This window comes from Podarcis bocagei (assembly GCF_964188305.1).
Source record: "Podarcis bocagei genome assembly, chromosome: 9".
NCBI lineage: Eukaryota > Metazoa > Chordata > Lepidosauria > Squamata > Lacertidae > Podarcis > Podarcis bocagei.
In genome coordinates, this window is record NC_138134.1 from 7,249,147 (window position 1) to 7,261,449 (window position 12,303).

The following is a 12,303-nucleotide window of genomic DNA, read 5'->3' on the forward strand; positions in this document are numbered from 1 at the left end:
CAAAGGATTAGAAGAGGATTGGACAAATTCATGCAGAATTTGGGCTGTTGAAGGTGGCAGTGGACTCTCCTTCCCTCGAAGGATGCAATTTGGAGGGCCACCTGTCGTAGAGTCTTTCCCTGTTTCCTATTTTGTGGTGGGGTTGGGCTAGGTGAGCCTTGAGGGGGGGGGGAGACCTTCCAGCTTTAGAGTTCTGTAATTCTGTCATTCTTGGATTCTGTGACCAACGCCTATCAGTCACGATAGCTCTGCTGTGTTTCGTGGTCACAGGTAGCAGTGCTTCCAAATACCACTTGCTGGAAGAGAAGAAGGCTTTTGTGCTCCTGTTTTACTTGCTGGTGTCCTTGTGATGGGGCCTGATCCAGCAGGGCTCTGCTTTGAAAGGGCAGGTGAGCAGATGAGAAGGAGGCATGCTGGGAGGTGCACAGAGTCAACAGTGGGCCCCACAGAAGAATGTGGACCTTGGCACATGCCCAGTGATGGATCCCTGCAATGGATGCCTGGCCTGCAATGGAGATCTGAGTTTCTAGAAACAAGACAGACCTTGTTCAGGCAGTTGGCGGAGGAGCATGTATGTGCTGCCCCTGCCCCTGAAAAGAGCTCTGCATTCACTCTTCATCCGACTTTTTTTTGGGGGTAGCGGGCACATTTGGAATTCTGAGAAAGTGCCATGGGTGCCAGTCATAAAATGGCTGCTGTGAGGTTCATGGCACGCGAGAAAATGGCCGCCAAATCCCAAGAAGCAAAGGAAAGAGGCAGGGCAACAAAACAGTGCAGGTCTTCCCATCCCACGTCCATCCATCTGACCACACACACACACACACACACACACGGAAAAAAAGGCACCTCCATCAGTTGCCACCACGCTCAATTGCAGAAATAAGCTCTTGTCACTTCTCCTGGAATATATATTTTCCAGGTGAGTCCACTGCCTCAGATATATGTACTTAATCCTCTCCCTGCTGTTTGTGTGCTTCTTTTTCCTCTCTTTTAGTATCTGTTTCCCTTTTTCATATTGTATTGCAGGACTGAACACCTTAATAAAAATTATTGAAAAAATAAAAAAATACAAATTGACGCAGTTCTAGCAGTCGAACTGCTTACTTCAGGAGTGCGCTTACTTTCCATGTGCTCTGCTTTTGTACTTGCAAATCGCAATGGACGCGGGTGGCGCTGTGGGTAAAAGCTCAGCGCCTAGGACTTGCTGATCGTATGGTCGGCGGTTCGAATCCCCGCGATGGGGTGAGCTCCCGTCTTTCGGTCCCAGCTCCTGCCCACCTAGCAGTTCAAAAGCATGTCAAAGTGCAAGTAGATAAATAGGGACCGCTTTATAGCGGGAAGGTAAACGGCGTTCCGTGTGCTGCGCTGGATCGCCAGCTGCAGCTTCGTCACGCTGGCCACGTGACCCGGAAGTGTCTTCGGATGGCGCCGGCTCACGGCCTCTAGAGTGAGATGAGCACGCAACCCTAGAGTCGGACACGACTGGCCCATACAGGCAGGGGTACCTTTACCTTTGCTAGATGTTGCAAAGGCACCGTAAGTTCCCAGTGATTTCTAACTTCAAGGGAAATACAGCTCTGTAGCCCTGGCGCTAGGCCTTCCCATATTTCACGTAGCTCAAGGAAAAGGAATCACTCACCTCTTTTCGGGGCACCATACTTGTCCAGGGCTCCTTGATGGTCCCCAGCTGCCCCACCAGTTCTGGATCCAGGACAGGAAGGCCATCTGTGGTGGATGATGTCAAAAACAGGTCTGGCCTCTGTGCAATAAGAAATGCAGAACATTACAATATTCATTATTGCATGGATAATGGTTAATATTTTGTATCAATATTACAGGGGTTTACAAACTTAATCCATTCCGGAAGTCCGTTCTTCAACCAAAGCGTTCTTAAACCAAGGCGTGCTTTTCAATAGCAGTGGGGGACTCAGTTTACAAATGGAACACACTCAACAGGAAGCGAAACATGTTCTTATTCCAAGGCTAAGTTCACAAACCAAAACACCTACTTCCAGGTTTGCAGCATTCTTAATCCAAGTTGTTCATAAACTAAGCTGTTCTTAAACCAAGGTACCACTGTATAGGACTAGTTGCATTTTTTACGTACAGAGCCCTGAAACCCGTGTATGGATGAAGATGCTGTTTTGAAAACTGTAAAACTAATCATCAAATCATGACAACCATCAATATCGTTAGCTTTATTCAAAAACATCAGACACTTCTGCGGAAAACTGTCGAGGCTGGGCTGCAGGGTGGTGATGGTCTGCAGGACCGGGAGACAAGGTCAACGGAGAATCAGAATGTGAGGGAAATTGGGAGGGGGGGAAATTCAGTTCAGTTTGCATTTAGAAAATTAGGGTCTCAGTTCGGTCTCAAAGATTGCCAAGTGATTTTCCTAGCTGGACTGCTGGGTCTTTAACAGTTAGCAGAAAAAGCAATAATTGGTGAACACTGGCTTGTCACACAACAAGCACACAAGGTGTCTACGTCTGACTTGGGAAATTCTAGTACACATGTATGTACTTGCACAGACCCCTTTCTTGCAAAGAATAAGGCAAACTTTTTCAGCAGTGGCCCGCTCCACTGTCCCTCAGACCTTGTGGGGGGCCGGACTGTATTTTGAAGGGGAAAAACCCAACGAATTCCTATGCCCCACAAATAACCCAGAGATGCATTTTAAATAAAAGCACACATTCTACTCGTGTAAAAACACCAGGCAGGACCCACAAATAACCCAGAGGTGCATTTTAAATAAAAGAACACATTCTACTCATGTAAAAACACGCTGATTCCCGGACTGTCTGGGGGCCAGATTTAGAAGGTGATTGGACCACATCCGGCCCCCAGGCCTTAGTTTGCCTACCCGTGGAATAAGCCATCACATCCTCCTATCACTGTCCGCCCCAGATCAGCGACAAGGTTGGACACCTTGCTTTTGGCTTGGGAGCGGCTGCCTCTCCTCCCTTGGCAGGGCCCTACAGATCAACTAGAAGCTGCTGTCTGAAGCTCATCAACGGTGCAAACAAACGAGACACTCGGCAGATGGTCCTTAAGCAAAGAGGGGTGGCTCTCTAATTGGAGCGGATTCAGCGAGCGCAAAAACTTCAATCATTCCCGAAAGGAGCCAATCTCCACCAGCTCCCTCGGCATTCGTTGACGTGCCCAGCAAATGCGTCCGACTCATTTCCTTGTAATGCGTCCCTAACTCGCCAAATTGGCCGCTGCGGGTGGCTGGTGGCAAAGTGGCCCTCGGAGCCTCCTGCCGCCGTGACTAGAGGCCGTGATGCCTCATTAGGGCTGCCTCAGACTGTAGAGGCATAGTCATCGTGGTTTAGTAGCCAATGATAGCCCTCTTGTCCAATAATTCGTCCAATCCTCTTTCAAAGTCTTCCAGGTTGGCGGTCCCCATGGGCATAGCTAGACGGGCGTGGGGGGGCAGCTGCCCCCCTAAATCAAGGAAATAAAAAACTTAACTGACCAATCGTGTTGCAGATAGCTAGGTTCTGCCCCCCTCCCAAAAAATCTCCATCTCTTTCTTATCGCAATTTCCTTAAATCTTTGGGGTGTTTGTTTTTGCTCCTAACAAACGCTTCGTGGGGTATTATAACAGGAGCTGTCTGTGCTGTGTTGCGATCCCCTCTTTATTTCAAGCCAAACTCTGTTTTGGGGAGTAAAACGTCTTGTTTTTAACAGTCTCTCTCTTTTTGAAGAGTTTGGCACTGCCTCGCCAGGTTTTGGGGTGTTTGTGTCGGAGAGGGAATTAACCCTTTTGTGCAGAGGTCCTGCCTGCTTCTTGGCTATATACTTTGTTTTCTCGCTTTGGGAGACCCCTTGTCGCGCTGCCATGGGCTCTGCCCTCAGGATCCCCCCCTGAGGTTGGGTGACTTACGCCTTGTCGCCTGTTTCTGCCTCTCTCCAACACTGGGTCTGCCTCGAGACAGCAGGAGCACAGATCCCCACCCGAATGTAGGCGTGCTGCTCTGGAAGTCCCTCTACATGCTTTGTGAAGAAGGACTACTTGTCCTGCTTCTTCTCGCTCTCAGATCCTCTTCCATCCCTGGAGTCTGTGCTCGCGAGAAGGGTGTGTAGAGTGAGCAACTGCCCAAACGGTGGCAGGGGGATGCCCTGCTGATGCCCTTGTTGACCAGTGCCTTATTAACCAGCAGCTGGATCTTCTGGGCCTTCACATTTCATTCGGCTGGGAGGCCTTTGACCTTGGCTGAGTGCCCTTGGCATTCACAGCAGTGGGCCCGGGCGGCAATCACGCTCCAGACCCTCGTGGGGAAGAAGCGGCTCATGCAAAATGCAACAGTTTATCAGGCTCCTTGCAAATGACACCAAGCGCACAGATGGCGCCCAAGGTGGGCAGGCAGGATACAGATGACTCCAGTCCCACACCCCACCCCACTTTTTGCCTGACAAAGACAGGGCAGGTTGGCTAGCAGTGCTGCACATGCTCCTAATTCAATTAGCTCTCTCCTAAACCCTCCTCTGGGAGAAGTGAGTGGGAACGGACAAATGTTCTTCCACAAAGACGTTCATTTCAATGTCTCTCTGTGTGCATGTTCTGCTCCGCTTTGCTTTGGCCCTGCTGTCTTCCACTCATTAGCTGCCTAACAAAGCGAGGCTGGCTCAGTCCGTTTCCATTCGGCAGTCATTCTATCACTCCTCTGTAATTTCTGCAGCAATCAAGATTTTCTAAGGACGCTGAGCCAAAGAGGAGGGGGATTGGGGCAGGAAGGAACGTGGCAGAGAATAATGGAGAGCCCACAACCCACCTCCATTCAGGCACTAGCCTTTCATTTCCTTCTGTAATAATCTTCCCCCTCCCCCTTACTGTAATCACAACGGCTCTTATATCTGCAAGCTAAGACAGCTGCAGGATTGCTGGAGTAGCTTGTTGCTTCCTCGCTAACTCGCTTGTTTGCGTGCTCACTTACTTGCTTCTAACCCCACAAATTTCTGTGCTGGTCCATCCCCTGGCCTACAAGCAGCGCAACATTCAAGTAAGCTTTCCTCAGAGTAAAAAGGGGCGTGGCAGTGGGAAGAGTGGTCAGAAGGAGAATACAAGGAAGGCGTGTCAGAAGCTTAAGAGATAACAGGGCTTAGTCAGTGGGGAGAGTCTGTGGCAGAAAGAAGTCAGGAATCAGGGGCAGGAGCTGGAGCTGAATCAGGAGAGGAAGGAGGCCAAGAGGCAGAGATGAGTAGGGCTGGTGAAGAGGCACGAGTGTCTCCCCCTCCTGCTGCAATGAGTGTTGGGATACTGCTGGGGAGACGGGGGCATCAGGCAGGCCCCAAGCTGGCTCCAGCCACCGGCCAGCAGCTGGACAATCACCGGTCTCCCTTGGAACAGCATCAGTCAGTGACACGAGCCTCAGATACATTTAGAGACCCGTGCACGCTCTATCAGCAGAGTGAATAAATCTTCTCACAGCAGAAGAGGCAGACAGAGCCATGTGTAAGCAGTATACAATGGTACCTCGGGAAGCAAACAGGATCCGTTCCGGAGCCCCGTTCGCATCCTGAAGCGAACGTAACAAGTGACGGCGCGTCTGCACGTGTGCGGGTCGCTTTTTGCCACTTCCGCGCATGCGCTAGACATCATTTTGAGTGTCTGTGCATGTGCGAGTGGTGAAACCCAGAAGTAACGCGCTCCGTTACTTCCGGGTTGCCGTGGAGTGCAACTCAAACGCCCTCAACCCAAAGCACATTCAACTCGAGGTATGACTGTATATTACAGCATTTTATTCAGCAGCAGGAACAAAAGTAAAAACATGTCTGCTTCCCTTTGTGTCCAGCAAAACAGCAGCAATGCAAAAGCTATATACAAGCGGAAGTTCCCAGCAGATCTGTGCTGGAAGTAAACAGGCATGTGACACACAACAGTCATGCCTGTACCCTTTTAAGGTGGAACGGAACTACCATATATCCTAACAATGAGCTCATTTCCCCCTTGGTCTCCCAGAAGGGGGGAGAGGCAAGAAGAGAGCAGAGGAGAGGTTACCTTCACAGAGGCACAGTCTCCGATTACTTGGGGGAAAGCCCTGGAAAGGAAGAGACTTAAGACAACTGTGGGGAGTTAGGGGCTTTCAGTCTCAGCAACTGATCCATAGGGCAGGACCCACCAGGAATGAGCTCATTAGGCCTGACATTCTGACATGTCTGTGCAGATCCTGGTCTTGCCAATAAAGAGTTAACTCCAACATGCACAATGTGATTTACTCACTGGCTCATCAATGTATTATGAATAAATAAATTATAACTTGGGAACAGTACCTAAGGAAGCCATTTCAGCTGGACGAAGACTAAACACACACACACACACACACACACAGAGAGAGAGAGAGAGAGAGAGAGAGAGAGAGAGAGATACAACTCCACTAAGAGGATGAAGATGTTTGTGAAAAACAGCACTTGTTGAGAATGCGCGTGTGAGGTGAATGGCAGATAAAATTAATGGACTATGCAGAATTGGATAAAATGACAGGAAGGATTTGAAACCTGTGGGACCAGAGATTCACAGAAGATTGGAAGAAATATATGAACTATTTGAAGAACAACTGTAATCAACAAATTACACTAGTAGGACCACAATAAGTTTTGTAAGGAGAAATATATGAAACGTTACAAAGTAGAAAAAGAATAGAGATATCAGCTATGAGACTTAAATGTAATAGGGAAAGTAAGAAATTTATACTAAGAAATCAGATTGGAAAATTTTCAGACGAGATGGATGGAAGTCAAAAAATTGTATAAGATGTAAAAGTAGGTTTAATTACTGTTGAAAATGATATGTTAAAAAATTAATAAAAATTTATAAAAAAGAGACTGAGTGTGTGAGAGAGAAAGATCTGTTTTGCCAGGATGTAAAGAGGCGTAGAAGCGGGAGCCCCGCAGTCGCCCGTCAGATAAAGCCAAACGTCCATGTCCCATCATCCCTGGGCCATGCAGGGCAGATGGGCTTGAAGAGGCCCCAGGCTCCCTATCCGTGTTGCGGCCTCTCAGTCCCTAGGGAGCTCAACACAGAGAAGGGCAAACACTTCCTTGCAGGGGTGCCTCTTTGCTCTCACGTAGGCTCAGATTTATTTTTTAGGGCTGAGCTGCAAATTCTCCAAAATATTGGCGTACCAGTGGCCTGGTCACCTGCTTTTGTGGTAACAGCAACAACGATTGGTCTGTGTAGTGTTGTTCTGATGGGAGTGGGGGGGGTTCTAGGGGGAGCTACTGCCTATCAGTGCCATACCCTATATTATGCCCCTTTGACTTCACCCCAAACCCTGAAATCTCCAAAGTCTTGTAAGAGAGCTGGACAGCAGCAAATCAAAAGGGGAAGCTCATATCACCCTAGCCATCTTTTATTTCGTAGAAACAAAGAGTTATAGATTGTAAGGGGCACCCAAGGGTCATCTAGTCCAACCCCCTGCTATGGAGGAATCACAACTAAAAAGTCCCTGACAGATGACCATCCAACCTCTGCTTAAAAATCTCCAAGGAAGGAGAGTTCACAACCTCCCAAGTGAGTCCTTTCCACTGTTGAATGGCTCTTGCCACCAGAAAGTTCTTCCTACCATATAGGAAGAATCTCACTTCTTGTCATCTATTGAATCTATTGGTCCAGGTCGTCCTATCTGGGGCATCAGAAAAGAAGCTTGCTCCATTTTCTGTGTGACAGCCCTTCAGATATTTGAAGATGACTACCATATCACCTCTTTTCCAATATTTCCCCCCTCTGCACACATTCCAGCTTTTCCATATCCTTCTTAAATTGTGGCACCCAGAACTGGACACAGGGCTCCAGGTGGGGTCTGACCAAGGCAGGATAGAGCAGAACTATTTGCATTCAAAGCAAATATCGCACACAAACCACAGGATCCCCATGCCCTTTCGTTCTTCAGAAATGAATGCCAGGTATCACTACCCCCTGGAATGTCCCAGTGCCTCAGTGAAGCATGGAAAACACAAAGGTAAACTAGAAAGGATGCCAGATCAGATCCCTACAGATGAGACAGCAGTATGCCAGCAACAAGGAAACAGACAGGTGCAGTTTTCAGATACAGTGGTACCTCAGGTTACATATGCTTCAGGTTACAGACGCTTCAGGTTACAGACTCCGCTAACCCAGAAATAGTGCTTCAGGTTAAAAACTTTGCTTCAGGATGAGAACAGAAATCGTGCTCCAGCGGCGCGGTAGCAGCAGGAAGCCCCATTAGCTAAAGTGGTGCTTCAGGTTAAGAACAGTTTCAGGTTAAGTACGGACCTCCGGAACGAATTAAGTACTTAACCTGAGGTACCACTGTAACTCCCTGCATTAGGTACCAGTACAAAGCCATATATGTGGGGTGTGAAACACAGAGCAGTCCAATACAACATTCCTAGAGTGGACATAAAAAGGGGATGTCTAGATCAGCCAGTCGGAACTTCCTGTTTCCTCCTGGGCTGGGACAAACTTCCTCTACATGTGACCAGAGGTGGGCGTGGCCTCACCTGTGCAGGTAACAAAATAGCACAGGGGAGGCAGCCATCTCTCTCTTCTCCATTTTGCTTTTGTTGAAGAAGCATCAGCCTGATAGATTCCAGGTGTATATATTTTGTAACTTAAGTCTGCCTTCTGGGATCCATCTGTGAACAAGATGTGTGAATAAACTATTTTATCCTTTTATACAAGACTGTGTTGTGTTTATTCTTTTTATGAGGGAATAAAAGGGGAATTACCAGGAAACTTATTTTAGAGGCTTATTCAAGCCTGGCAAACCTATCCGCTGTGAAAGTTTAAAAGGGGAATGTTACTCTGCAAAATTGTAGAACTTGTGTTAACAAGTTGGGAAGGATATAATTAAACAATATAGCCTCTCCTGCCTCCCTGAACATTCCCACAATATACACAATATACACCTAAAGTATTGGCTCACTTCATATTAGGAATGAGGGAGAAATTTGGTCCATTCTGCATTAAAAGTTGACGCTCAAAGTGACGTTACGCGCATGCGTGGAAGCGGCAAAATGCGACTCGTGCACGCGCAGATGCGCCATTGCGTCTTACGTTTCATTCAGGTTACAAACGGGGCTCCGGAACGGATCCCATTCGCATCCCGAGGTACCACTGTATATGAAATGGTTCTAATTCATTTTAACATAGGATATTTTTAATACACATTTTTATTGTGGGTTTTTTTTAAATTGCTACATGGCTTTGAGATGCGACCTGGGAAGTGATTCATAAATAAAACAAGGTCAACAAATGCCACCACTCTGCAGGCAAAGTGACAAAAAAACAACAACAGTCATTGTTGTCAGAGAGTAGATGCCCAGATGCCCTGGCAAAAGACTGCTTTCCTCCATCTCAAGGGAAAGAGCGTCTCTCTTTCCATCGTCAAACATTATCAGTTTAATTTATGTTCTCTCCCCACCTTTCTACAGCCCACTGGGCACTAAGGGACTTGTCAGAACCTGACACTTTAAAGCAAGTCGCATCACATGATGGGGTGTTTAATTCTACTGTTATCAGCCGGGATTGCCTTTTGTGTGTTTCTCTTCTTCTAAAGACCACCCGAAAACCCCAATTTGTTACTTGGTTAAAACAGTTTAAAGTGACAGCGAGCAAGGAAAAGAAATGTAGGATCAAAAGTGCTGTTTCTATTAGATTTAATTAAATCCCCCCAATTGGTAGCTCATACCATGCAAATGCAGATTTTGTGTCAGTTTTTTTTTGGGGGGGGTTCTGGTTGTGGAAATGTTGACAGTGCCTCATAGGAACATAAGGTGCTGCCGTATGACTCGTTCGGTCCATGTGTCAGCTACTCTCGAGGGTGAAAAACGTAACACAAGAAAAGCCTGTTGGATCCGGCCAGTCACCCATCCAGTTGTCCGTGGGAAACCAGTGTGGGGTGTGAAACACAGAGCAGTCAAATACAACATTCCTAGAGTGGACATGTTTACACATGAAGAGGGATGTTTGTCTGGGCAGTAGATAAACTTCCTGTTTCCTCCTGTGCTGGGACAAACTTCTTCTACATGTGACCAGAGGTGGGCGTGACCTCACCTGTGCAGGTAACAAAAGCACAGGACTTGCCACCACATTTCTTCTCTATTTTGCTTTACTAGAAGAAGCATCAGCCTAAGATGCTCTCTTGGCCAAGAGAGGACAAAGGAACTATCTCCCTATGGGATAGATTCCAGGTGTATATATTTTGTAACTTAAGTCTGCCTTCTGGGATCCATCTGTGAACAGAATGAGTGAGTAAACTATTTTATACTTTTCTACAAGACTGTGTTGTGTCTATTCTTTTTAGGAGGGAATAAAAGGGGAATTACCAGGAATAATAATAATAATAATAATAATAATAATAATAATAATAATAATAATAATAATAATTTATTATTTATACCCTGCCCATCTGGCTGGGTGCCCCCAGCCACTCTGGGCAGCTTCCAACAAAACACTAAAATACAAAGGAAACGTATTTTAGAGGCTTAAACAAGCCTGGCAAACCTATCCGCTGTGTAAGTTTAAAAAGGGGAATGTTACTCTGCTAAATTATAGAACTTGCTAACGCAAGTTGGAAAGGATATAATTAAACAATATATCCTCTCCTGCCTCTCTGAACATTCCCACAACCAGCAAGCAGGATTCAAACTCAAGAGCCACTCTCTCTCCTCTGGCATTCAGAAGGATTGCTACTTCCAGCTGCGGAGGCAGAGCGTAGCCTTCATGGCTAGTAACCACCAACAGCCCTCTTTTGCATGAATTTGACTAATCCTCTTTTAAAGCCATCCAAGTCGGTGGCCATCCCTGGTTTAAGGCAGGCGACATTCCCAGCCTTACCTGGAAATGCTAGACGTTGAACCCAGGACCTCTTGCATGCAAAGCAGATTCACTTACAAACTCAGCCATGGTCCTTCTCCATGAGGAAAAAGAATGAAAGGGTGATGGAGGCAGCGGGCACAGCAACTCAGGAGATTTGTGGCCTGGTACATGAGAATGTGTCTCAGTTAGGCTTGCCATATGTCAGGAAAATTCCTGGCATGTCCTGGTTTTCAGGTGTAAAAATGGCTTCGGGAACGCAATGGAAAAACCAGCAGAAAGAGCTCAAAAAGCTTAAAAATCACAATTTTTTTGGGGGGGGGGGAGGTTTCCTCCAAAAAGCTCAACAATAAAAGCTCAAAAATTTGGCAACCCTAGTCTCAGTGGAATGGGGAGGCACAAAGAGGAGAAGGAGGCGCAGGCTGGAACCTACAGAGCTCATCTTTTTCTCATGCTTAATGGAACCAGCATGTTCCTCCTTTGTGAGATCCCTAACATGCCTTTGAGATGTCACTCTCTGAATTGCTGGGCAAACCAATCCTCTAACATATGTAATTGCTCCCACTAGCTCCCAAGTTCGGCACTGAGTGCCAATCACTATGCCAAAGTAGCATTACCCACAAAGAAGAGGAAGGACTCTAGGGTATCTAGAAGTAGGGGGGAAATGTGAGGAAACCTCCTAAAAGGGGACAACCCTCCCTCCAAATGGCTGAAACACAACTGTACGTTCACAGGCCTCTTGCCTTATTCACTCTAGCCTGTTGCCATACCAAGGCTTGTTCCTGTGTGTGTGTGTGTGTGAGAGAGAGAGAGAGAGAGAGAGAGAGAGAGAAACATAAGAGCAGCTGGATCACACCAATGGCCCGTCTAGGCTGGCCAACTAGATGCCTCTGGGTAGCCCATTAGCAAGACCGGAGCGCAACAGCGCTCTCCCCATCTAAAAATCCAAGGGCGCAGAAAGGATCTACAGGTGACTCGACCTGCCTCTTGGGTACCAGTGATTTTGGCACATTTTAAACCTTTCCAAAGCCTGCACTCTTTACACCGACCGCCTGGCAGGTTGCTCATAAAAAAATCTGATGGATTCTGGGAGGTTAGCACTTAAAACGGTCCAGTTCATCGCAAAGCTGTGATTGCTTGAACCCGCGGCGCCGCTTCCCACCGCCCCCCTCCCTTTCCTTTGCGCCGCTAGCAACAAATCCATTCTTTTCTCCATTGTTGCTAGGGCCGATTTGCTGAAACAAGCTTTAAAGGCAGGATTGAGAAGCTCAGCTTGTCACCTGATATTCCCCCCCCCCCGCTCCCTCGCTTGTACATACATTAGTTGGGGAGGGGGAGAAAGAGGAGGAGGAGGAGGAGGAGAACTGGGGAAGGGGGATAAAAAAGAACACAACAGCCCTTAGATCAAAACAATAATCAGCTAAATGAATTCCGCAGCATTTTCCCGCATGACTAGGAGTGATAATTTAGTGCAGCAGCCAGCTGGAAGGAAGGGGATTAAT

The 12,303-nt window shown here is 47.3% G+C and overlaps 2 protein-coding genes across 4 annotated transcripts in view; both read right to left on the reverse strand.

The window, feature by feature from the left end:
* LOC308594631 (uncharacterized protein) overlaps positions 1–12,303 on the reverse strand; it is a 133,228-nt gene that overhangs the window by 84,645 nt on the left and 36,280 nt on the right. The window lies entirely within an intron of this gene.
* Positions 1–12,303, reverse strand: part of CCDC33 (coiled-coil domain containing 33) — a 154,973-nt gene that overhangs the window by 58,507 nt on the left and 84,163 nt on the right. For all 3 annotated transcript variants that reach the window (XM_081207621.1, XM_081207619.1, XM_081207620.1), the window contains one exon: positions 1,640–1,759. In XM_081207621.1, the coding sequence (XP_081063747.1) occupies positions 1,640–1,759 (120 nt within the window). The remainder of the gene's footprint in view (positions 1–1,639; positions 1,760–12,303) is intronic.